General features: G+C 33.0%; 1 protein-coding gene across 1 annotated transcript in view; it reads right to left on the bottom strand.

The window, feature by feature from the left end:
- Window positions 1–24,361, bottom strand: part of LOC117174244 (hemocytin) — a 56,256-nt gene that overhangs the window by 27,023 nt on the left and 4,872 nt on the right. Inside the window, exons 2-22 of the mRNA XM_033363148.1 lie at window positions 23,728–23,886; window positions 21,721–21,848; window positions 16,674–16,833; window positions 16,085–16,209; window positions 15,832–15,927; window positions 14,829–15,178; window positions 10,986–11,592; window positions 7,977–8,261; window positions 7,306–7,736; window positions 6,886–7,153; window positions 4,377–4,607; window positions 4,074–4,299; window positions 3,785–3,990; window positions 3,351–3,719; window positions 2,817–3,155; window positions 1,900–2,238; window positions 1,488–1,822; window positions 1,163–1,402; window positions 823–1,024; window positions 444–719; window positions 240–362 (exon numbers count right to left, since the gene is read on the bottom strand). Coding sequence (XP_033219039.1) covers window positions 240–362; window positions 444–719; window positions 823–1,024; window positions 1,163–1,402; window positions 1,488–1,822; window positions 1,900–2,238; window positions 2,817–3,155; window positions 3,351–3,719; window positions 3,785–3,990; window positions 4,074–4,299; window positions 4,377–4,607; window positions 6,886–7,153; window positions 7,306–7,736; window positions 7,977–8,261; window positions 10,986–11,592; window positions 14,829–15,178; window positions 15,832–15,927; window positions 16,085–16,209; window positions 16,674–16,833; window positions 21,721–21,848; window positions 23,728–23,735 — 5,344 coding nt within the window. The 5' untranslated portion in view covers window positions 23,736–23,886. The remainder of the gene's footprint in view (window positions 1–239; window positions 363–443; window positions 720–822; window positions 1,025–1,162; window positions 1,403–1,487; window positions 1,823–1,899; window positions 2,239–2,816; window positions 3,156–3,350; window positions 3,720–3,784; window positions 3,991–4,073; window positions 4,300–4,376; window positions 4,608–6,885; window positions 7,154–7,305; window positions 7,737–7,976; window positions 8,262–10,985; window positions 11,593–14,828; window positions 15,179–15,831; window positions 15,928–16,084; window positions 16,210–16,673; window positions 16,834–21,720; window positions 21,849–23,727; window positions 23,887–24,361) is intronic.

Raw genomic sequence — 24,361 nt, 5'->3', positions numbered from 1 at the left:
CTGAGGTCGGATTCGGATTCAGCGCAGCAAAAACCTTCGGGTATACTAGGTCTGGTCTCTGGTTCCGGACCTTTGTCAAATTTTGTCGGCCTGTGTAATTCGCGTTCACCGATTAAAAGCTAAGTGTTCATCAATATTTTTTTTAGTAAAATGAAATTACATATAGTTTTCGGATCGTAAACACGCGCTGCTTAAATTGAGCTTTTTGAGACCATATTTCTCATATTTTTGCTTCTTACCTGAAATACAGTCGTTATTTTCGTTGCAAAGGCCTCCTTTTTTCAAAAAATAATGATAATAATCGCAGGTTTTACTACACTGAATTGCACAAGCACTCCATTTCTGGCCAGGTTTGCAAGATTCTATAAAATCAAATGTTATAATTTAGTCTCAAAAATCGGATTCGTTTAAATTTACTTTTTTATATATTAAAAACATAGTACCGATTCCTACAGGTTCATTGGTGATCTTTTTTACTGTTTTATTGCCAGCGCATTCAGGCCTCTTTAGAAGTACGTTACTCGGCCAGTCACAAACCTGCAAATCAGGGTTGTAGAGCATATTTGATCCACAACTTTTTTCAACTAATTTAGCTTCGCCAAATCCGGGAACGCATTGATAGAACAAGTGGCAATCTGTTGGATGAATCTGATTCGGTTTGTTCACATTGCAAGAATCTGGTATTATTATAGTTGTGGTTGATTGTATAGTAGCAGCTTCTGGAATACAAAAAAATTGCATATACATGAAAAATGTGTAATTTATTATATTTTATTTTTTTCTTAAATAGCATTGTTTTGAAATTACTACAAGTATATTTACCTTGATTGCAGCGACATAAGACACTAATTTCAAAGTCTTCACATGGAAGTTCATTGGCTCTGGAACGACAATAAAGTCCACGTTCTAAACTACATTCCACATCTAATCCCGTTTCTTTGGGTGTCTTTTTCGACCCAATAGTTCGACATTTAATATCCACCATTTGTTCTTTGTTACAAACTACAGAACCTTTAATATTCATCTGAAAAGGAAATTATCATTATTAAGGTAGTTGCACTAAAATCGACGAAAAAGTTCCAAGTCATCTATGTAGATATTAAAAATACTTGTTAATCCTAAATCGAAAATGCTAAAACTGATTTATGAATAGTAAACTTACTAATTCGATCGATGAAGGCAGCGGTTCCACATCAAAAACTTTCCTTCCTTTAAGTGGTAAATCTCTATTGAGCCATGGTGTCCATCCATCGATACAATTTCTTGGCTCTTCATTTGGCTCAGTTGGCTTAGGAGTTATAGTTGTAGTGCAAGGTTCGCCTTTACAAATTACTTTTCCTCGACTACAGAAACAAGTGTGACAATCATCTCCTCTTACTTGATCTCCTTCCTTATAACTCACCTGTAAATCAATGTTAATATAGAGAATATTTTATACGTTTAATAATTGTAATTTTTATATTAATTTTTTTTTGTTTAATACTTACCCCGTCGATTTCTAAACAAAAGGGATTGCAAATTTCCTTCGAAATGCATTCCGAGTAACTAGAGTTAACATAAACTTGTCCGTCATCGCATGATTTTGTTAAACATCCCTCGACGCATGTATCTTGACTACACAAATGAATAGAATCCTTTAAAGTGAATAGATTTTCGCAAGTTTCGCGAGGACAAGTCGAAATACATGGAGAATAAGAACTGCATTTTTCATCACATTGAAGTGGACACAAACTCTGTGAACGCCACTTTACAGGAACACCTTTCGAATTACATTCTTGGGCATAAGCAGCTAAAGCTGTGCAAAGGCACTCACAGTCGCCACCTAAAATAATTTACATTTGACAATGTATTCGAACATAGCTTCTTATTTTAAATAATTTAATTTGTCTATCTTCTCACCTAAATCACAACCACAGGTATCGTAGACGCATTTTTCAAGATAAGATTCCACCTCCACTTCAGAATGGCAAGTTTTGAAAAGCGCTGATTTTAAAACTCCGCATTTCTGAACAGCCCAAACTCTCCGTTCCGGATTTCTAATACACGGATCCTGAATGTCTTTCGGTTCGGGGCAGTAACTATTTTTCTTCCATGAATCGCCAAAAAGATTAGCAGAAACTTCAGAAACCCCACCAGATGGTGTTTTAAAATCATCTGCACTGTTGTCGTTATAATCACCACAGAGACCTTTCGTACGAGATTTCCACTTTGAATCCAGTCGAACATATACTGTAGTACCTAGATAATCATTTAAAAAATGTTTCATGTTTCTTTTAAATTGACTATCCTTTCTTTCCAAGCCTACTATATTAGCAGTAGCACATCTTCTGTTTTTTGCTTTTTCCCAATCCGAACAAATACCTTTTATTTGTATTTTCTCATACTAAATTTGCTATCCTCTTCTCTCTCCCTTTCCTACACTTCTCACTTACTCTATCTCTTTCTTCGTATTTATCCTTATTTTCATTTCCAATTCTTATTTCAGTTTGTTTCTCTCTAATCTACTTGTACCACTATAACCATTATTTACACTTTCATTTCTATTCTTCACCTATTTTTCTCAACCATTCCTTCGCCTTTTCCACCTCCAAACACCCGATATGAACTTTATATCCCCTCTATTCTACTTTCCAACTCTTTTAACTTTTTAACAGGCTCTTGCTGCTTTTCGAGTCTTTCTTCTAAATAATCATTTCTCTCCCTTATTGTCATTTCTATAAATTTTCTTCCTGCCTTTGTTTCTTCCTCTCTATTACTTCTTTCATCACTTGTTAAAAAAATTTTTTTTCAATCCTACTTCTAAGAAAAAATATTACCTTTATCCCACTGCAGAACCAAGCCTAAATCCGGCACGTCCAGAAATACGAAAAGCCCAGCTTCTCTGAAAGCGATTCTCTTTAAATTTGTCTTTGGCAGTTTCTTTCCCCTAGTTAGTGTAACAGTTTCTTGATCATGAGAACTTCCTACAGTCAGGGTTATAGATTTTGAACAAGAAACTCCACTGGTTCCACAAGGAACATTCCGTACCGAAACATCAAATCCTTCTTCTTTGCTAAGACTTCCTTTGACGAGAACATAATCGCAAAAGCCTTGGAAGTCGAAAAGCCTACCATCGAAGGTTTTATAATGCGAATCTCCCCAAACAGAACAAACACCTGAAATTAAAAACGATTATTCAGTTTCTTATGAGGCCATATTATTTAGATTTCTATAATTAGAGTGTCTACCAGAGGGATGATTTTAAGTTCCAGGTTTTTTTCATTTGAACAAAATTCTCTTATCTCTTCCCAGTTTTTGGGTGAGGGGGGCACCCTAATAATTCTTATTTTTCGATAGAAATCATTATTTACCAGGACAGCTTCGTTTGGTACAGCTTCTCCACCGGCCACTTTCGCATTTACAAGTGTTACAATCTTCCTGTATTGTCGAACCCTCTGTATAACTTTGACCTCCATGATAGCAAGGACAATTTTGTTCTTTAACACAGCTACCACTCGATGCATCGAGAACGTATCCTGATTTACATTCGCAACCCGGTTTGCATACGGCTGGACTTTTTGCAATATATTCATGCATGTTTCGACAAGTTCTGGGCTCGATGGATTTGCAAGTTGTTATTTCTTGATGTGTCTGAGGACTGCAAGAGGATTTTATGTCTGATACGGCAGGAAACTGTACTACTTCCTCCTTAGTTGCAATGCGACAGCTCCATTTACCACCTGTACCATATTTTTAATCATTGAGGTTAGCAAATGGGGTAATAAAAAGCTGTTTCATTACAAACCTGCACAGGTACACAATTCTTGTCCTTTAACCCCAGGTCTTACTTCACGATATCCAGCGAGAAATTCAAAGTCTGCGTAAGGGCACGGACACTCTCCAATTGGAATACATTCTCCATTAGTATCCAAGGTCTCTCCTTCAGGGCAATTACAGCCCTCTACGCATTCTTGCCTACAATCTTGGTGAAAAGATATGTCCCCACAGGTTCTGAAATTAAAGAAATTATATTTAGAACGTTATTAAATACGCTTAAAATAGGAAAATTTAATAGAATCTAGAAAAATCTTCACCTTGTACAACTATTTCCACAAATTTGGTATTCCTGACCACCACTGCAGTGAACTCTGCATTCCTCAATTTCATGGCGCCACAATATTTTTACTCCCTCGTGAGCACATTCCTTAGCATACGCAGAAAGGGTTGGACAAAGGCACAATTCAATATTAGTTTCACAAGCACACATGTCGTACAAGCAGTCTTTATAAAATGGTTCAGGATCAACACTCCAGTGACATTCTAAAACAAACCAAAATTGCATTAAGATTTAAAGAAGAAAATTCAGAATTTATCAATAATTATTTTTGAAAAATCACCTTGGAATATGCTTTTCTTCAAATTCGAACAATAGGTTTCCGCAGAACTACGTTTTTGTGGGTTAATGTCACATGGGTGATTAGATTCCTTCTTAACAACATCTGGACATTGTTCGCTGGTTTTCCACTTATTGGCAAAAGAAATGACTGCCTGTTCAATGTCTCCATCGGGTGTTAGAAAATCGTCTTTCTGATTCAAGGAAAATGTTCCACATAAACCTTTTGTGTGACCTATTGACATGAAAATGAAAATTAATGAAAGATTAATAAATAATATATGATACAATAATATAATAATCTAATATAACATCTGTAAAAAGCGGTAATCAGTAAACATGAACTGTGCCTGCTGAGGATGCTTTGGCTAGCATTAACGATTTGCAGCCAGCGACATCAACAGATGAAGTACCTGGGAAAGCATCAAATAGAATGCAATAATGAAAGAAGAATTGATGCTTCTCTACTTTGAAAACGAGAAGTTTCAAACTAAAAAAGAATAGGGATTCAATTTTAGAATGAAGTTCGCCTGATTCAGCCAGAGGCAGAAACAGAGATTCAGCAACCAAGAATGTAATTAAAATGGACTGCCATAGTAAAAGAGACGTTATACTCCTTTGTTTTTTTTGTTAATAAAGAAACAAACTCCGGTAGACCATAAACGCCTAATATTTGCCAACAAATTTATTTTTTCTATTGGAATAGTTACCATAAAAATGGAGTAAAATAACAGCATCCCGTTGACGAAATCACTATGGAAGGTATGGATAATGAGCTGATTGAAGATGAAAGTATGGATTCTAGGGATAACGAAAATACAGTACTGGATTGTCTTCTAAATTGTTCTACGAAGAAAACGAGATCCACTATGGAAAATCAGGTTAGATATCAGAAAAGTAAGGACCTAAGTTGTTTTATTGACCCAATGTAACAAAGGAAATATAAATGTTTATAAAAGCCTCCCTCGGAATATCGCAGCATCAACACCAACCATATTGGATGATATTATAGACTCCAAATGGCAAACTTGATGTTCTTACTGCGAGATTACATTTATACAATAGTAGTAATGCAAGAAGGCAGCGAACTCGAAACTTTCAGATAGATGAAAGAAGGTTCTAACTTGAACTAAGTGAAGAACAAAATGTTCAGCAAGACGCCGGAGTTCCTCAATTAGAAAACATGGCTAGCTAATGGTAAAATGTTTGGAGAAAAGCAGACAGATGTAACTTAGGCACTCCAAGTAGAGAAACAAAGAGCCAGTAATAAGCATCTAATGGAGCCTGTTAACTCAAAGCCTACAGTTTCGGAGAAAGTGCGCAATTTCTGGTAGAAGTACCCGACGTGTGTAGATCCTACATTGGCAAGGTTTTTATAAACAAAATCCATCTGAATTTCGAAAAAAAGCCTATATTCCAGCGATTTATAAGAGTCTCATAGCTGTAATTTCGGATTGGATTTACTCTCATTACGACGGGAATAAGAAACCAATGGGCATAGTAGTCCTAAAGTTGTCCTATGAGCGTCTTTTCACGGACGTCCTGGGCACCTTTTAAAGACATGAAAAGATCCAAAGGATGTTATAAAGACGTCAAGTCACAGGACATTGAGGTACATTCTAAGAATGTCTTTAGAATGGCCCGGTGCCCACTGGGAAACTAACAAAAATACAGAAAGGATGTTGCAAAAACTCACGGAGCAGTAATGATCTAGTCAACATTGACGCTCTGGCCATGAGACAAGCTAGAAAATGTCAAAGAAACTTGCAAGTGACATACCTTAACTCCAAAAAATCATTCCCTTCGGTACCACATGCCTATTTGCTTAAAATTTTTAAAGTTTATAAAATTGGTCCACGTATCATCGGTTTTTTAAGTCTTGCGATGATGCTTTGAGGAACAACAATCCAATATTTTGATCACGTTTAAACCAAGGATAACTAGATTATTGAAGAATTACGATGGGCATCTTTCTAGGGGACTCTTTTTAGTATATCATGGTTCTGTTTTGCGTTGAATCAACTAAACAGAACACTAAACAGCATATATCATGGATTCAATGTACATAATAATGAAGATGGTCATCAACTGATCCATCTTCTGTACATGGATAACCTCAAGCTGTACGCTTAACTGAGAAACTGCATTAGACGGTCTATCATATGAAGCAGTTTTCCAATGACATATAGATAGCCTTTAAGCTAGATAAATGAAGAACAGTGAATTTAATCAGAAGAGAATTAGAGATGGCAGAATTGGAGAACAAAAATGAGGATCATATCAAAGCAACAGCTGAGGTGAATTTTATCAATATTTGGATACTCATGGGTCTAAGAGTATGCAGCATACAATAGTTAAGGAAATCCTAAATACTTTCTTCACTACATGAATTATATTAGATCTGAAAGAGATTGGGGTGAAGGAATAGAAGATAAATCTTTACCTTACCATTATAAGTTTTGAATTATTTATAACTATGAAAATAGTTAGTCTATTAACATATACCAACTTACCATGAAATTCTGGAGGTGCAGTTATATACACACGTGATATACTATCCCACCAAATTTCCAAACCGTTTGATAATCGAACTATCATAAAAATGCTACTAGCGATTTGTATTTTTGCTCCCTTTGTTGAAATCGGGAATTTAGTCACGTCTTCCCCGTCAATTGAAACTTGATGATTTTGTTTTAATTTAATTGCATTTTTTTCTATTCTGATAGTTACAGTTTTGGTACAGGAAGGCAACTCTGAAGTCGACGGGGAAAATCCCATGCTCTGTAATTTAAAAAAAAGTATAATAACTGATAAATAAAATATGGAAAAATAGTTCATGATTTTTTCTTTTATATTTTATTATACAATTTTCGCTTTTCAAAGTATCAAGAGTTTTTGATTATTAAAGTTTAAATAGATTTTTGAAACCTTACTTCGGAAATGGCACCAGAACAAGCTTCGTTTTCACCTTCGATACTATAATTATCGCCCTTTATTAAATAGTAAGAACACTTTCCCATAAAATCAAATCGTTTTCCATCAAAGGTTGTATAATGAGGATCACCAACTATTGAACATCTTGCTTTACATTTAGCTTCTGTGCACACCCATTTTCCAGAGGAACATGTACAGGTATTACAATTTTTTGACATGATCGTTCCTGGTTTAAAAAGCTTCCCTTTCAATCTACAAGGACAATTTTCTGCTGAAATACATTTTCCTTCATGCAAAACAGATCCAGAGGGACAAAAGCAACCTTCCTCGCAATCTAAGTCTCCTGTTTTGGAACTCAAATCGGTTCCACAAGAAGGATGGGTTTTTGGACCACAGGACATGTAAATTTTTCCATCTGAACAAGCCAATGCTGGAAGAAGGAATCAAAATATTGGACTTAAAAGTTGTTTAAGAGTTTCAATTAAATCCTTTCGAGTTTGCAAAATAAACTTAAATAGGATAATAAAAATTTCAAAAATATGGCAATAGATAGTGAATCGATTTAAATTTCATGAAACAATATCCAATTAATCGCTATTTTTAAAAAAGTGATGCACAATTGAAAAAAAATTACAAATTAAAAGGTATATAAACAAAATTTTTAACTTACGACAAGTACTATTGTCTCTCCATCCAGATAAAATTGTACTCTTATGAGCACAGTGTCTCATATAAACGCTCATTGTATTACAAGCACATTTTCTTTTATCAGAATCTTTACATGCGCAGTAATCCCATCTACAAGTTACATGTAAATTTGACACATCGATAGAATTGGAACAAGCGCGATATTTAGGATCAGTTAATAATTTTGTACAAAATTCTGCAGCAACCTGTTCATATTTAATATTCGACACACACGAATGTTCTACGCTTGGATATTCATCGCAAGTTTCTGAAAAACAAATAATTTGTTTAAATTGTTGCATTAAAATTTTAATCCAGAATTAATCAAAATTCAAATTCTTCTTCAACGCCCAACATTTAAGCCTATTATAAGGTTAATCCCTTATTATTTTCTTCGATAGGTTCTTTCATTTCTCTTTTATATCTCCGTTTACATGCATCCACACTATCTTCTACCTCTCACTACCCATCTTTACCACTTCTACAATTAATTATTCTTTTTTTGTAATTCGTATCTTTTCTATCATTCTATTATACATTCCTTCCTTACTCCTATCATCATTCCTGCCATTGTTCTATCTTTTTATTCTTTCTCTGTGAATTTTGAGCCTGTCATCTGTAACCTCTCGGTAACACAGCTCCACACAAAAAATCTGCACCCCGAGCTAAATCACCATAATCATACGTTTTTAGGGTCGCTGAATCCAAATCCGCGGTCAGTTTGACTTCATCAAGTCAGGATCAGAGTCAGTTAAAAGTCAAAATATGGAAAACCATTGGATCGGAGAAAACCTTTACTCTCAGACGTTTCGTCAGTTTGATCTTATAAAATTAGGATAAATGTCAAGTGAAAGTCAAAATGACGAAAACCATTATATTGGAGAAAATCTCTGCTCTCATACGTTTTTGGGATCGCTAAATTCGAATCCAGGGTTGAATTGATACCATACGGTCAGGGTCAAGGTCAGGTGAAGGTGAAAATGAGACAAAACCATTAAATTGGCGTGAACTACTACATTAGAACGTTTTTGGTGTCGTTGAATCCGAATTCGGGACTAGTTGGATTCCATAAGTTCAATTCCATGGTTTTATCATTTTGACCTTGGCTTTACCTTTATTCCGACCTGATGTGGTGAAAATTACCCTGAATGCAGATTTAACGACCACAAGTACGTCTTAAATTAGTGGTTTCCGCCTATTCAGTGGGTTTTTCCAGTTTGACCTTGACTTGACCTTGATCCTGATCTTTTGGGTTCATAATGACCCTGGATTCGGATTCAGCTATCCAAAAAACGTATGAGGGTAGAGGTTTTCTCCGATCCTATAGTTTTCTTCTCTTTGACATTCAATTGACCTTGATCCTGACCCGATGGGGTCAAACTAATCAAGGATTTGGATTCAGCGACTTCAAGAACGTATATGTATAGTGGCTTCGCTCGGGTTGCAAATTTTTTCTGCGTGGGACTGTGTAACCGTCCCTTTACTTTTTTGTATCCCTTTTCATCTAGCTACGTCTCCTACTAGACCCTATTGTGCCGATTTTTTCAAAAATTACCTATTCTTTGTTTCTAAAGCAGCTAAATTCCACTAGCATATCCTTCATTCTTCCATTCCTCCTTTGTTCTATTTTTCAAATATTTTGGTACCTACGATTTCTTGTTTTCCTCTCTCCTGTTTCTTTCTCTCCTAATCCCCCGTCACCTCACTTTTTACAAACTCTTCCTTTTGTCTCTCCTTTGTCCTAATTCCACCTTTTCTACGAATATCGTTTAGGAAAAGAAGAGGGAATGGTAATTAATTATGTGGTTTTGGAGATCGAAATAAGATGGGTCAAAAGATAGAGGTAGATTATATCAGTTCTAATCAGAAAGGAATAAAGAAAATAAAGAAAAGAGAAAGGTAAAGGTACCAGGAAGATGACATATCAATTTAAGACATAAGCAGGGGGTTATGAATAATGGAAGAAGGAGAGGCACCAAGTATGGATGAAATTCCAAATAAAGTCTAGAAAATAAGGGAAAAGTACTAAACTATTGAACATGGATGATGTGCAATGTGGAAAGGAGAGGTGTGGCTATGGTTAAAAAAAGAAGGGGTAGACCGGTAGTCAAGAAACGCAAAGAGGTTTAAGGAGGTTTCAGTTTATAGGTGCCAACAGTGTATAAGTTATATCTAACTCTTTTATCGTAAAGGTTTAAAAAAGCTGAGGAAAAGGATAAGGAAGCCGAATCAGAGAGGGGTTAGGAAAAGAATTGGGGTAAAGGACATCTGTTCTCAATTATTCGTGGATTTAAAGGTTCATGACACATGTGGTTTGATACTCTGGTATAGCTGTGCTATTAGGCTACTGAGCAGTGATATCGGGATGGACGGAAAGAGATGCGATTGAGAGAATAGAAGAAATATAAAGTGAAAGATAAGGCTAGACTAGAAGACGCCTGAATATATGGTGAGAGAAGAAGAAAAAGGGTCAAATTGAATACCAGAGCGGGAAAGAGTACATGGAAGATTGAGGGAAAGCGAAGGGGGGTAAATGAAGGAGATTTAACGAAAAAGTGTTTGAGTAAAATAGAGGAAAGGAAAAGGAGAAAAATATAATTAACGAGATGGGAAGAAAAAGTGGTATAAGATAATTAAAAAGAGAGGAGTTACAAAGTTTTGAGGAAAGGGATGGTGAGAGAGAAGATGGACAAGATTAGGAAAATGAGATTGAGATACACGGTAAGAGAAGGGATGTTTTGGATAAAGAAGGAGAGTAGAGTAAGATGAAACATAAGAGCTTGTGAGGGAAGTTTGTAGAAGAGGAATGAAAGATAAGGGAAGCTGGAAAGTGAATCTGGCAAAGATTTTATGGGAGGCTAAAGGAACAAATGAAAAAGAGTGAATGTGAAAAATAGTAAGGTTGTGGTAGAAGAGAAGTGAAAAGGAGTGCGACTTTGTGAATAAAGTAGAATGCAAAATTACAATTAGTCACATCGATATAATTTCAGACCTCCAATTTTTTGCACTTTCCAGCTTCTGGCGAAAGTGGCAATACTTTTTGGTCTAGTTCCTTCCTTCGTCATCAAATCATCATTTACATCTCCATTCATTGTTCCGCAAAGGCCTACGGTTTTGTTCCATAATGACTCTGAAGCTTCTATTTGAATCATCAAAGCTCCATCCCATTTTATGCTGAGTCCCATCGTATCCAAATTAACGACCACAAAATGGGCGGACCAATCAACTCGAATATTTGGTAACTGAATTGGAATTGGTAATATTTTCTTTACAGAACGAAATTCAGGAATACCGTGGTCGTTCAGCGAAAGTGTGTATTCCTTTCCTTGAACGAATATCTTAATTATTCTGAAGCAACCAGAGATTTTACATTCAGGATTATTCTGAACTGTTATGGTAAAAAGACCGTTTTGAGAGTCCTGTAATAAGGTGTAAGCACAGTCGCTTTCAAAACTAAAAATCTCATCGTCAAAGGTTTTGTAATGGACTCCTCCCCAGGTGAAACATGTCTTTGGTTCTGGTCGTTTACTTTCTATAATTGTTACTTTATTTTTTGTAGTGTCGTAAACGTGAGGATAGTTTATTCCCTTTTGAGCTTTCTGTAATCAAAAGTTTGTATTTAATTGATTTTGCATCAACTGAGGTAATTATGGATCAACGGGGTAAATAGGGATCAAGTTATTACGTCATAGACTGAATTTTTGGCTTTTTATTTCTGAACAATTTCGAATTAATAACATTTGAAAAACAATATATTAAACGATCTTGAATTAAAAGCTTATGAAAAACATTGTTGAAAATATAGAGGAAAAAAAGTTTTGTATTCAAATTAACAGAGTTATAAATCCACAAACTAAATAATAGTTGATAATTTAATTTCAGATTCTTAAAAGTTTGATGAATTTATCGATTGAATTTTTTTTTAATTTGTTTTTAGAGGCGCAACTCAAATATTTATGTTGAGAATATCACTGCAATCACACAATTTTAGTGTTATAATGAAATTCAAATTCATGTTTGTCTTCAGATTAAATTAACAAACGTATGTTTGTGTTTGAACTATAAGGCATAAGTGTTAACCCATATTTGCCCCCGAATGGCCCACAAATGAGCCTCCAGGTGCAAGAAGCAGCCTGAATTTCGAACTCTCGTAAAATTATTGTCCGCGCGTCTCAAAAAAAGAAAATTTTCAAAATCCAAAAATCAATTTTTTGAAAATGTACAATTATAGAGAATAAGGAAATAAAACTTGTTTCTACTACAATTTTTGTTGTCAAACCTTTATTTTTAATAATAAAAGCGAAATAAAAAATAAAAGTTTCTCTCTGACTTAATTAAGTTTTAAAACTTTAATCGTTCTAACTCGGGTAAATATCATTAAAATGAGTTCATATTTATAGAACTTATTTAACCAGTTAACGCCGAGAATGCCCCTTTTGGTACACCACTATTTCTCCAATTATAACTCATGCAATCTACTTGGAATCTCAATTACCGGTGGAATAAATGGCTTTGCTTTCAGAATACATAGTTCCGAGATCGATTTTTTTATCTTAGTGTTTTCAAAATGGATCGTTACGACAAAATTTTTGCAAAGACATTCATGAATTTTTTTCTCAAAAAGTATGATCTTTTCGAGAAAGTGCAAAAAGAGAAAAAATTCTTAAAATCACTCAAATAATAGGTGATAATTTTTTAAGAAAGTTTTAAATGATTTTTTTGATTTTGCAATTTGTCAATTTTCGAAAAATTAAAATATTGCTCCAAAAATTCTTTAAAAAATTCAGGTGAATCCTTTGTTTGATTCTAACAACTTTTTATTCTTGATAATTTTTGCTATAAGCTCATGGTTCTCAAGAAAAAAAATCACAAAAGTTATCATTCTTAAAGTCATCATCATTAAACAACTTTTTATTCTTGATAATTTTTGCTATAAGCTCATGATTCTTACGAAAAAAATTCACAAAAGTCATTCTTGATCAAGAATGATGATTTTTGTGAATTTTTTTCTTGAGAACCATGAGCTTATAGCAACAATTATCAAGAATAAAAAGTTGTTAGAATCAAACAAAGAATTCACCTGAATTTTTTTTTAATTTTTTGAGCAATTTTTTAATTTTTCAAATATTGGCAAATTGAAAAATAAAAAAATTAAAATTTTAACTTTCTGGAAAAATTCTCGCCTATTCTTTGAGTGATTCTCAGAATTTTTCTCTTTTTTCACTTTCTCGGAAAGATCATACTTTTTGAGAAACACCATTTGAAAACATTTGAAAACACTAAAATAAAAAATTGATTTTGGAACCATGTATTATGAAAGCTGATGCATTCATTTCACCGGTTATTGAGGTTCCAAGTAGATTGCACACTGGCAACCATTCGGAAAATTCGATTTTATAAAAAAAAAAATTAGAAAAAATCGTGTTTTTTTGTTTTGCTTAAACGATACATTTTCATAATTAACAACATTTTATCACATTTGCATGCCTACCGTCAGAAAGAAGAGACCTTAAGCTTCAAAATTATGTGTCTCTCAATTTTTTATACCTTGAATTGCATGAGTTATAATTGCAGAAAGAGTGGTGTAGCCAAAGGGGCATTCTCGGCATTAACGGGTTAAGGTACTATCGTGATATCTAAGAATTCATGGAAAAGTTCAAAATTTCTTATTGTTTGATAACATTTAATTTCAATATCAGGTAAGTCGATAAATGTGTTTTCTTGGTTTCGCCGAGACAAAGTGTCTGGGTAACTTCAAATTTCAAACAACTTCCAGTGAGTGATTTTTTCAAAAATGTTGAATTAAATTTTTTGGAAAATCTCATATCGATTCGTTAGAAATTGACTGAGATATCATATTTAGAAAAAGTATTCGACGTCTACCTGCACTGTTAGCTAATGCGTCGTGAGGACTGCTTCGTCAAAGTGGTCGCACAAGAAAATCCGTTGCAGTGCGCCAGAGACGTTTCACGGACGTGCCGTCCGTCCAAGAAACCACGAAGCCAACCAATCGCGTCCAATCTGACATGCTACTGCGGTCCATGGCGGTACTAGTTCAAGAACGTTACAAACTGGTGTAGATAGGGACGTACTTGTGTGCGTCACTGCTCAGGCAGAAGCAGCACGACAGGATGTATGCGATTGGTTGGAATTATGAGTTCCGGCACGCACGGCACGTCAGTGAGACGTCTCCAGCCCACTGCAACGGATTTTCTCGTGCGAACACCTTCTGGCAGCATTCTGGCGCGAGCAAACGTCCAGTACTTTTTCTAAATATAAATATAGATACTTTTTACCGGCAGGACCAAAAAAACACAATTATCGACTTACCTCATTTTGAAATTAAATACTATTAGTCCATAAGCGATTTTTAAATTTTTCATGAATTCTTAGGCATCACTATAGTATTTTAAATAAGTCCTATAAATATGAACTCATTTCAATAATAGTTAGCCGAGTTAGAACCAGTTTTAAAACTTAATTAAATCAGAGACAAACTTTTATTTGATATTTCGCCTTTATTATCAAAAATAAACGTTTGACAAAAAAATTCTAATAGAAAAAAGTTTTATTTCCCTATTCTCTACCATTTTACATTTCTAACAAATTTTTTTCGATTTTGAAAATTTTCTTTTTTGCGACGCGCGGACAAAATTTTTACGCGTGTTCGAACGTCGGGCTGGTTCTTTCACCAGGCGGCTCAATTACTCCGGATGACTTAGTACTAATTTATTAAAATTGGGCATAGAAAATAGTTAATAATTGAAATGGATATATTTTATATTTTTGAAACTCTGATTCAGAAATATTAACTTTAGTTTAAATAATTATTTACCTGACCATTATATTCTACATTCTGCCACTTGTTAGAGTAATTGTGATATGACTCCTTTTTAATATTTGATGAGAAGTTACTATCAAAGGACCAATTTTGTTTGACTGAACTATAGTTTAGTTCAATTTTCTTTAGTGGAATTATTTCAACTCCATTCTTCGGTTTGCATTGAGGAATTGGTTGCGGTTCAAAAATTCCCTTGTCGTAAGTACAGGTGTACTTTATTGCTGGAGGAAATTCAAAATCTATGCCCGAAGGACATTGAATGCTACATGAATATGCATTTTCTTCTGTGCTGCAGTGATAACCACCATTAAAACCCATATTATCTGCGCTGCAGGCACTAGAAACTTAAGATTAAAATCTGTATAATGTTGGTAATTATAAATTTTTTCTTACACGATGTGGCTGAAACAATTTTAATTCAAGTTCATAAAATCTGCGATTTTCTAACTGATTGTGGTAGTCTTTAATTCTGCAGACATTTCAAGACCAAAAACCGAAGAATTTATGGGGTCTTTTTTGACTGATTATAGTAATGTATAATCCGATGGATATTTTAAGACCAAAAGTAAAAAAGCACATCTGGCCCCTTTTCAAAAACTCGATTCTTGTATTCAAAATATTTAAAATTCGAAAGAATTTTGAAATTTTAATTTTATAACTGTCGAATATGGTATTTTCCTAATAATTATGATAGCCTATAATCCGACGGATATTTGTAGACCAAAAACGGAAAAATCCATCTGGGTTATTTTGAAAAAGTCCATTTTTATGTTCGAAATATTTGAAACTCAAAATAAATCTAAAAATGTAATTGGATAATCCTTCTATATGGGATTTCTACTTGATTATGATATTCTATAGGAACACGGATATTTTAGGATCAAAGTTAAAAATTGAAAAAAAAGTTAGAAAACCTGATATGTATGGATCTTTTAATTAAATTTGGTTCAGATCCACCGTGCTTATATGTAGATAGACATAAAAGCTGGTTTCTTACGATACTGGCATTGTGGACCCCGAAAATCTTGTGGACACTGGCACGTATTTAATGAAAGACAAATCCCTCCATTTTCACAAGGAGGCGAACAAACAGCTAAAAATAAACAAAAATTATTTACAGTTTTCCATGACAAAATTTTTCTTTCTGCCTTGTAATAAAAAATTTTACCGAAAGAAAAAATCCTGCTTCTTTTGAAGAAGCACGGTTTTTTTAATACCAATTAAAATAATACAAAATTGTTTATACTCACGAATACAATCTGGTACCGAAACCCAATCTCTTGTGGGTTCCCAATTTCCATTTTTACAAACAAGGTTAGTGATGGAGGAACCGTCCGGAAATACGTAATTTTTTAAGCATTCAATTGTGCATCTCCTTAAGGAAGGAAAATAGTAGGATTAATATATATTTAAACATTTTCGAACATTTTTTTTCCTTTTAAAATTAGGAGAGCACTAAAAACTGAATGGGATTACTTAAGGAAAGTTTATTAAATTGAGTTGAAATATTTTTCTATAATCTCTAAAAAGTATCCCCTTTAAAACTTTCGCGGTGAAAACAGGCATTGCTGATTGGTTGGACGAAGAGAAAATTAGCTAATCAGAACTTCAAGCAAGCCAACCAGGATTGGCTAAAACAGTTTTTTCCAGAAGTGCTTGTCAAAGTGACAGAGTTTGAATAGGGTTTTCGATACTTTTTTTTTGTTAATAAATGTTTTTCTCGGAAATGAAGTATTCACATTTTTTATACTACTATATTATTAGAATTTTATAGAGCATATGAAAAATATATTACTTAAAATTCATGCTTATAAAAATTAGAATGTAAATAAGACTTACTTAGAATTGCATTGCTTTTTGGCATTATATACGGTCGGAGGAAAATTCAAACAGGGTTTATTTTCAAATTGACACTGAGGTCCAGAATAATTATCGGCACAGTTGCATTGATTTGGACCGATGCAAATACCATTATTTTGACATTCAGGGAGACATATTGCTGAAAATTTTTTAATAATTAATTCATATCAGAGTGATTATTTTATTTAAGTACCTTTTAAAAGTAAAAATAATATATAATATTAGGGTTGTCCAAAAAAAGGCTTTAGTTTTTTTTAAACAGCTCCATTACAAATTGCTTCTTTTGGTGCTAAAATCTCTCCTGAATTTCGAAAAATCCTAAATATTTTTTTTAAATCTTGAAGATCTTAAAAAATCTCTTGGACACCAAGAGGAACAATTTTTAGGGGAGACTTTTCAGTAAAAAACAGTTTTCAATCATCCTAATCATTGAACCGCTGGCGACCAAAAAGGGACACGGCCGGATTCAACCTGAGAAGTATTGTCCTGAGTGTCAATTTAAAAAATCTTTCTAATTTCAATTTTAAAGACTGATACTTGTAGAGAATTTCAAGGCGCATCTTTTTTTCCTTTCGAAAAAATTTATAGGTTTTGTAGTTTTTGAGATAATTGGTAAAAAGTAGATTTTTTGAAAACGAAAAATTTCAATCTTTTTTCACTTCAACTCGCGCTAATTTAGCCAATTTTCATCATTTGCCGATTTGCCCATTACAAAGTACGTGTTTAAGTCTTCTGAAACTATCTAAGAAAGAAAAACGAGAATATTGTAATCAAAAAAAAAAAGTTATTAATTTTTTTTAGGCAATGAAAAAATCATGAATTTTAACCTTCAAGCGCCTCGTTTAGCGAACGAATTTTAAGCTACGGAAAGCTTTCAGTGAGAAAGTTGTTCATTAAGGTTCAAAGAAGTTTTCTGGAAAGTTTTAGATCAATTGGATTAATAGTTCAAAAATTATGAATGTTTTAAAATCCAAGCGGTAATCTTGACGCTGCCCAAAAACGTGTCTGGCCGGCTACGTACGCGCTGCAGCGAACGACGTGAAGGTCAAGTCAATCTTACCAAAACAAATGCACAACAGTAACTTTTTTTGTCATCTTCTATAAAATTCTATAAATAAAGCATAGAATCAGCGAAGTGATTGTTTCTTATAATAGTTGGAAAACCATTTTTTTGAGATTATTGAGATATTTTTGAGATATTTTTGAGAATATTAATTAAAAAGAAAAAGATATTAAAATGAAAAAAGGTAGAAAAATAACTAGAAATGAAGATTCGTGGATTAAAAATGAGAAAAAATGTTCCAGAAATCAGGTACGATTGGAAACCGTCAATACAATTTTTAAATAAATTTTAATCATAAATTTAATATTTTATGACTTTTTTTATTCTTGATTTTTTAGATAATTCTTTTACTGAACTATATATAATATGTAGATAGTCTAAAGTAATTATTTTAAATTTTTAATGACAAAGTTAATAGCATTATTTGTTATTTCTTTAGGGAAAAGAATACATTACAAAGTCTAAAACTAAAAAAGACGGTATTGCTAAAGATATTCTAATCCCAGAAAGATCTTTCAAACCTATTGAATCCTGTTGTGGAGAAAAATGTTACCAAAAGTTTTCAAATGTGTAACAAGAAAAAGTACATACAAATTTTTGGAATCTCGGGAACTATAATGAACAAAATGTGTTTCTCAGAGGATTGTTAAAATGCAAGGATCCGATCCAAACGAGTGCAGGTGAAAAACTAGGACGGTTAATTCATTGGATATATTTATTTCCTACTGACGAAGAAAATGTTCAGATTTGTAAGAAATTTTTTTGTGCTTTTCTATGTTTGGGCAAAAGAAGAGTTGAAAATGTTCAAAAAAAGATTTTAAATAAGCAGCCTTTAAAAAAATTGGCAGGTGGAGTACGCGAAAGTTGTCTTAAATTAACAGAAAATTAAAAAAAAATGATTGAAGAGCATTGCGAATCAATTCCACATAACAGTTCACATTACAAAAGAAATTCTACCAACCTAAAATATTTTGATAATCCTTCATTAAATCTTATAGAACTTTACAAATGATTCGGAAAATATTATAAAGAAAAAACGGGGGCTAAATTGACAATAAGTCAAACCGTTTATTTTAAGTATTTTAACCGAAATGTTGGCTTCAGTTTTAAATTACCTAGAACTGACGTGTGCAATACTTGCTACAAAAAGGAGACAAATGGAGAGGTAAACGAAGAAGTAATTAATCACAAAAACAATGCTGAAATTTATTTGAAGTTAAAAAAGCAAATACTCCCTGAAAATACTAGGCAGTCTGATAAGTACCTGAAAATTCTAAGAGATGGCATTAGTATTCACTAATGTGAACCACTTTCGTCGAGCTTGATCCTTCAAATGACGCCTGTCAAAACTTCAGCCATTTATGTTTACGCATTTACAAGTTACAGCACTGAGAAGCGACTAACCTCTGAGTTTTTTTTAATATGGAAAAATCTGAGTTTCGAGTTTTGATCAAACACTACTATCTTCGCAAGAAAACGATATCCGAGACCAAGGCCAAGCTGGATAAGTATTACCCTGACTCTGCACCGTCGATTGGAACGATTCATAAGTGGTTTACCGAGTTTCGTTGTGGTCGCACGAGCACAGTTGATGCTGAACGATCTGGGCGCCCAAAAGAGGTCACTACACCAGAAAATGTCGAAAAAATCCATGATATGATGTTGAATGATCCCAAAATGAAATACAGGCAAAACAGTGGGTTCCACCGGGCCAAAGTGCTCCGAAGCGTCCAAAAACGCAACAATGGGTCGGAAAGGTTATGGCCTCCGTATTTTGGGATGCACATGGCATAATATTCGTGGACTATCTTGAAAAAGGTAAAACCATAACCGGAGTATACTATTCATCATTATTGGACCGATTGAAAATCGAAATCGCCAAAAAACGACCGCATTTGAAGAAGAAAAACCCGCTTTATCATCACAACAATGCGCCTGTTCATTCATGCTTAGTTGCACAGGCGAAATTGCATGAAATCGGCTTCGAATTAGTTCCTCAGCCACCGTATTCACCAGACCTGGCCCACAGAGACTATTACTTGTTCCCTAACCTGAAGAAATGGCTCACCGGTAAGCGCTTTTACTCAAATGAGGAGCTCATAGCTGAAACTGAGGCGTATTTTGGAGACCTTCCGATCGAGTACTTTTCGGACGGTATCAAAAAGTTAGAAAATCGTTGGACTCGCTGTATCGACCTAGAAGGAGAGTATGTTGAAAAATAAAACCGACTTTGGCCAAAAAAACATCTCCATGTTTCATTTTTCTGGGACTTATCAGACTGCCTAGTAATAGTCTATGCTGTGAATTTAATTTTGCACAGAATTTGGCACTACCAAAAATACCCGTGTCCGCGCAGTTTTACCTACGTTTAGCATGGCTTTTTCTATTTAACGTACATGTACATACTACGAACCAAAGTCAGATGTTCCCTATTCTTGAAGGAATTGTAAAGAAGGGTGCTAACTCTGTTTGCAGTTTTATCAAATACGCGGTATTAAAAGAATTTGCAAAAGACAAGTTCAACAGCATCACATTATTTTCAGACTCATGGCCGGGACAAAATAAAAACTACACAGTGTTTCATTTTTTGCTTTTATTGTCCATTTATTTGCAATGCGAAATTAAATATGTGTTTCCAGTTCGAGGCCATTCCTATTGCCAGCGCGATAGGAATTTTGGCACATATTCGTAAAAGCTGAAAAATTAGAACAAATTGAAACTGAAGCTGAATATGTAGAAATGATTCGCAATACTCGTTCACCTTCATTCACAATGGTCGAGAAGTGTGAAGATCTTCTGCAAGATTTTGAAAAATGTTTCAAAGGCAAAATGCGAAAGGCAAAAAATTTCTAAATCAGCAAAGCGTTCGTTTTGCATGTTTTTCCTGATGGAAAAGTGGATGTTTTTGACAACTATGAGTTGCAAAATCCAACCACTTTTTTCTTTAAACCTACGCTTAAACTAGAAAATCTTTCGAAAAGTCCTCCGCCCCGAATTGGAATAACAGCTGCCAAAATAAACGATGTAAAAAACCTCTTCCAGTATTTAAGTGCTAAAGGAAAAGAATTTTTCGAATCATATTTTTTAAAAGTACAAACTCAGACTCCAGATGCCGAAGAAACTGAAGAGAGTGACGAAAATGACTAAAAGTAGTTTCTAATAAAATATTGTTTGATTAATTTATTCTTGTTCAATAATATGCATAATATTATATGTTAAATGTTTAATAAATAAATTATTTTAATGATAATATCCGAAGTTACTGTTGTACATTTGTTTTGGTAAGATTGACTTGACCTTCACGTCGTTCGCTGCAGCACGTACGTAGCCGGCCAGGCACGTTTTTGAGCAGCGTCAAGATTACCGTTTGGATTTTAAAACATTCATAATTTTTGAACCATTAATCCAATTGATCTCAAACTTTCCAGAAAACTTCTTTAAACCTTAAAGAACAACTTTCTCCCTGAAAGCTTTCCGTAGCTTAAAATTCGTTCGCTAAACGAGGCGCTTGAAGGATAAAATTCATGATTTTTGCATTGCCTCAAAAAAAAATTAATAACTTTTTTTTTTATTACAAGATTCTCGTTTTTCTTTCTTAGATAGTTTCAGAAGACTTAAACACGTACTTTGTATTGGGCAAATCGGGAAATGATAAAAATTGGCTAAATTAGCGTGAGTTGAAGTGAAAAAAGATTGGAATTTTTCGTTTTCAAAAAATCCACTTTTCACCATTTATCTCAAAAACTACAAAACCTATAAATTTTTGCAAAAGGAAAAAAGATGCGCCTTGAAATTCTCTACAAGTATCAGTCTTTAAAATTAAAATTAGAAAGATTTTTAAAATTGACACTCAGGACAATACTTCTCAGGCTGAATCCGGCCGTGTCCCCTTTTGGTCGTCAGCAGTTCAATTACAGTAAATGAAATCTAAAACTAAAATATTAATTTGAAAAATTAAATTACGTTCGCAGCGAGGTATTGATTTCCATTCAGTTCCTTCGATTTCCCATTCATTGCCTTGGCAAGTAATTAAAAGTTCCGTTTTTCCATTGGGAAACTTATAATTTGGAATGCATTTTGCTCGACAGTCACTGTAAAAAGATTATTTAAAAAAATGTATAATGTATTGTGAAGAACTACAGTTTTTTAAACAAAATTTAACATTTCTACTAGTATAATGCTTAAAAATAAACAGTTTAATTTTTCAAAACCTCTCCAGTTTTTAGGGATTTAAGGGATGAAAAAAAGGATAAGTGTTCCCAGGAAGTTTCTAAAACTGTCGTGATGTTAACATTTGTTCTACAGGAGCAAAACTTTTATACAAATTATATTTGTATAGTTTTTAGGCAACAAATAAAAATAGAACATTGAAAATGATGAAAAAAATTCCGTATGATTACACTAATTCTTTTTCAGTAAGGTATAATTAGTTTTCTGGATTGGAAATGATAGCATTGATTTTTTTAATTTTTTCACCTAAAATCTATTTAATTTAAATTAGCATAATAATGAAGAAATTATTCAATTATTTTCTAAAAAACATTTTTTATCTTGACAATGGCAGTTTAAAAATCATTAAAGATGGCAAAATTCAAGAAAATATAAATGTTGAAAATAACAAAATTTTCCCTTTTAATTTAAAAGAAAGGTAAAAACCAACATTTTTAAACTTTAAACTCAATTAAAATTTTAAAATAAAAAAATCCCTCTTTCAATTCATAGAAAAATTATAATCCAAAAATACCACCCTTATAATTCAATGAAAATGTTAAAAATAGAAAAAGCCTTTTTTTAATCAGAAAAAAATTAATAACCTTAATTTTATTTCTGCCAGCTCAATAAAAATTAAAGAATTTTCAATTTATAATCAATAAATAATTGCTCAAGCCTTTACAGCTATATTTTAAAAAATCACCGGCCTACTAGTTCTCGAAAAATTAAACCAAATTAACAAAATTCAAAATTTTCCATCCTTCAACTCAATAAAAATATAAGAAAGAAAAATGCCCCCTTCAAATTTAAAAAAAAATTAAGAGCTGAAATTTTCTTTCTTCCAGGTCAATAAAAATATTTAAGTCAATAAATCTTTCTCTTTTCGATTAATAATAGAGGTAGAAACCAAGATTTCCAATCTTCTTACTCTATAACTTGAAATTTAATAAAAATGTTAAAAATAAGAAAGGCCCTCTTAAATTTGATAAAAATATTAAAAGCCGAAATTCACTCCCTTTTATTCAAGAAAAATATAATGAAAAACAAAATTCCCTTTTTCATTTCAGAAAAATTGTAATAAGCTAAATTTCCTTTTCTGCATTAATGATAAAAATTAAAGAACGTTGAATAATTAATCAATGATTAATTGATTAAGGCTTTAAATATATTTTCAAACAAAATTGCCTCCCTACCAATTCTGACAAAATTGAATCAAAATAATAAAAATTCAACATTTTCCATCCTTCATCTGAATAGAAATGTCAAAAAAATCCCCCCTCAAAAAATAGACGAAAATTAAAAGCCAAAATTTACTTTCTTCCAACTTAATAAAAACTTAAAAACAACAAAATTGAAAAAAAATTAACAATTAGAAATTAGGACTAAAAAATAGAATTAGGGTGTCAGCCAAAAATTAAAAGTTTAATGTTCCAAAACGGTATCCCTTTATTATTTCATTCGTATTTTTTAATTAGGAAAAAATGACTTTTGTCGATCAGGCTAGATAAACATTAATTTTCAAAAAGTTCAAACATTTTTAACTGCTTAAAGATAAACTCTAACCTAGCTGAATACAAAAAAGACATTTTTTAAAGAGTTCCTGTATTCAGCAGACATTTTTTTATCATTTTCAATTAGGATTCTAACTTGCTCCCTGAAAATGTAAAATAAAATAATTGGAAGAGTATCTTGTTGGAAAATTGAATCTTTAATTTTCCAAATAGGTGCCCTAATTTTTACTATAAATTTAAAACTTACCTAAACATATAGCCGTATGTTGAACAATTTACGTTTCCGTTTAATGGCGGAACAGGTGTTGAAGTACAGCGACTTCTATTTCTAGCTTTTTCATAACCTTTTACTCCACCTTTTACTCCGCCTTTTACTCCACCTTCAGTATGAGGAAACTTTTCTATCCTAAATTTAAAAATCCAAAGGAATATAATTTTGAACACACTACAATCATCCAAATTCATCAGGTGTCATCCACAAATTACTTAATTTTATTGGGGGGGGGGGGGTAAATCTGGATGTTTTCAATGGGGAGAGGGAAATAATTATTGTAGCTGCAACAGCAAAAAATTAATTTTCAGCCAGATAGTAAAATAATCAACCAAAAAGACCAATTTTGAACCAAAAATGAAATTATTAAATTTTTTAAGAGAAAAAATAATTTTTAACCAAAAAAGCGACTAGTTTTTATAAAAATATATGAGTTTTCAACTCAGAAATATTATTAATTTCCTAAATAATTAGTTTTCAACTAACAATTATAATTTTTAAACCAAAAATGAAATAATTCAATTTTCACTTACAAAATTCATTTTAAACTAAAAAAGATGAATTTTCATCCAAAAAGATTAACTTCCTTCCTGAAAAGCCGAATTATCAA

Source organism: Belonocnema kinseyi, chromosome 6 (genome assembly GCF_010883055.1).
Source record: "Belonocnema kinseyi isolate 2016_QV_RU_SX_M_011 chromosome 6, B_treatae_v1, whole genome shotgun sequence".
NCBI classification, from domain to species: Eukaryota; Metazoa; Arthropoda; class Insecta; order Hymenoptera; family Cynipidae; genus Belonocnema; species Belonocnema kinseyi.
The sequence above is the reverse complement of the archived record's forward strand: the minus strand, read 5'-3'. Positions and strand labels throughout refer to the sequence as shown.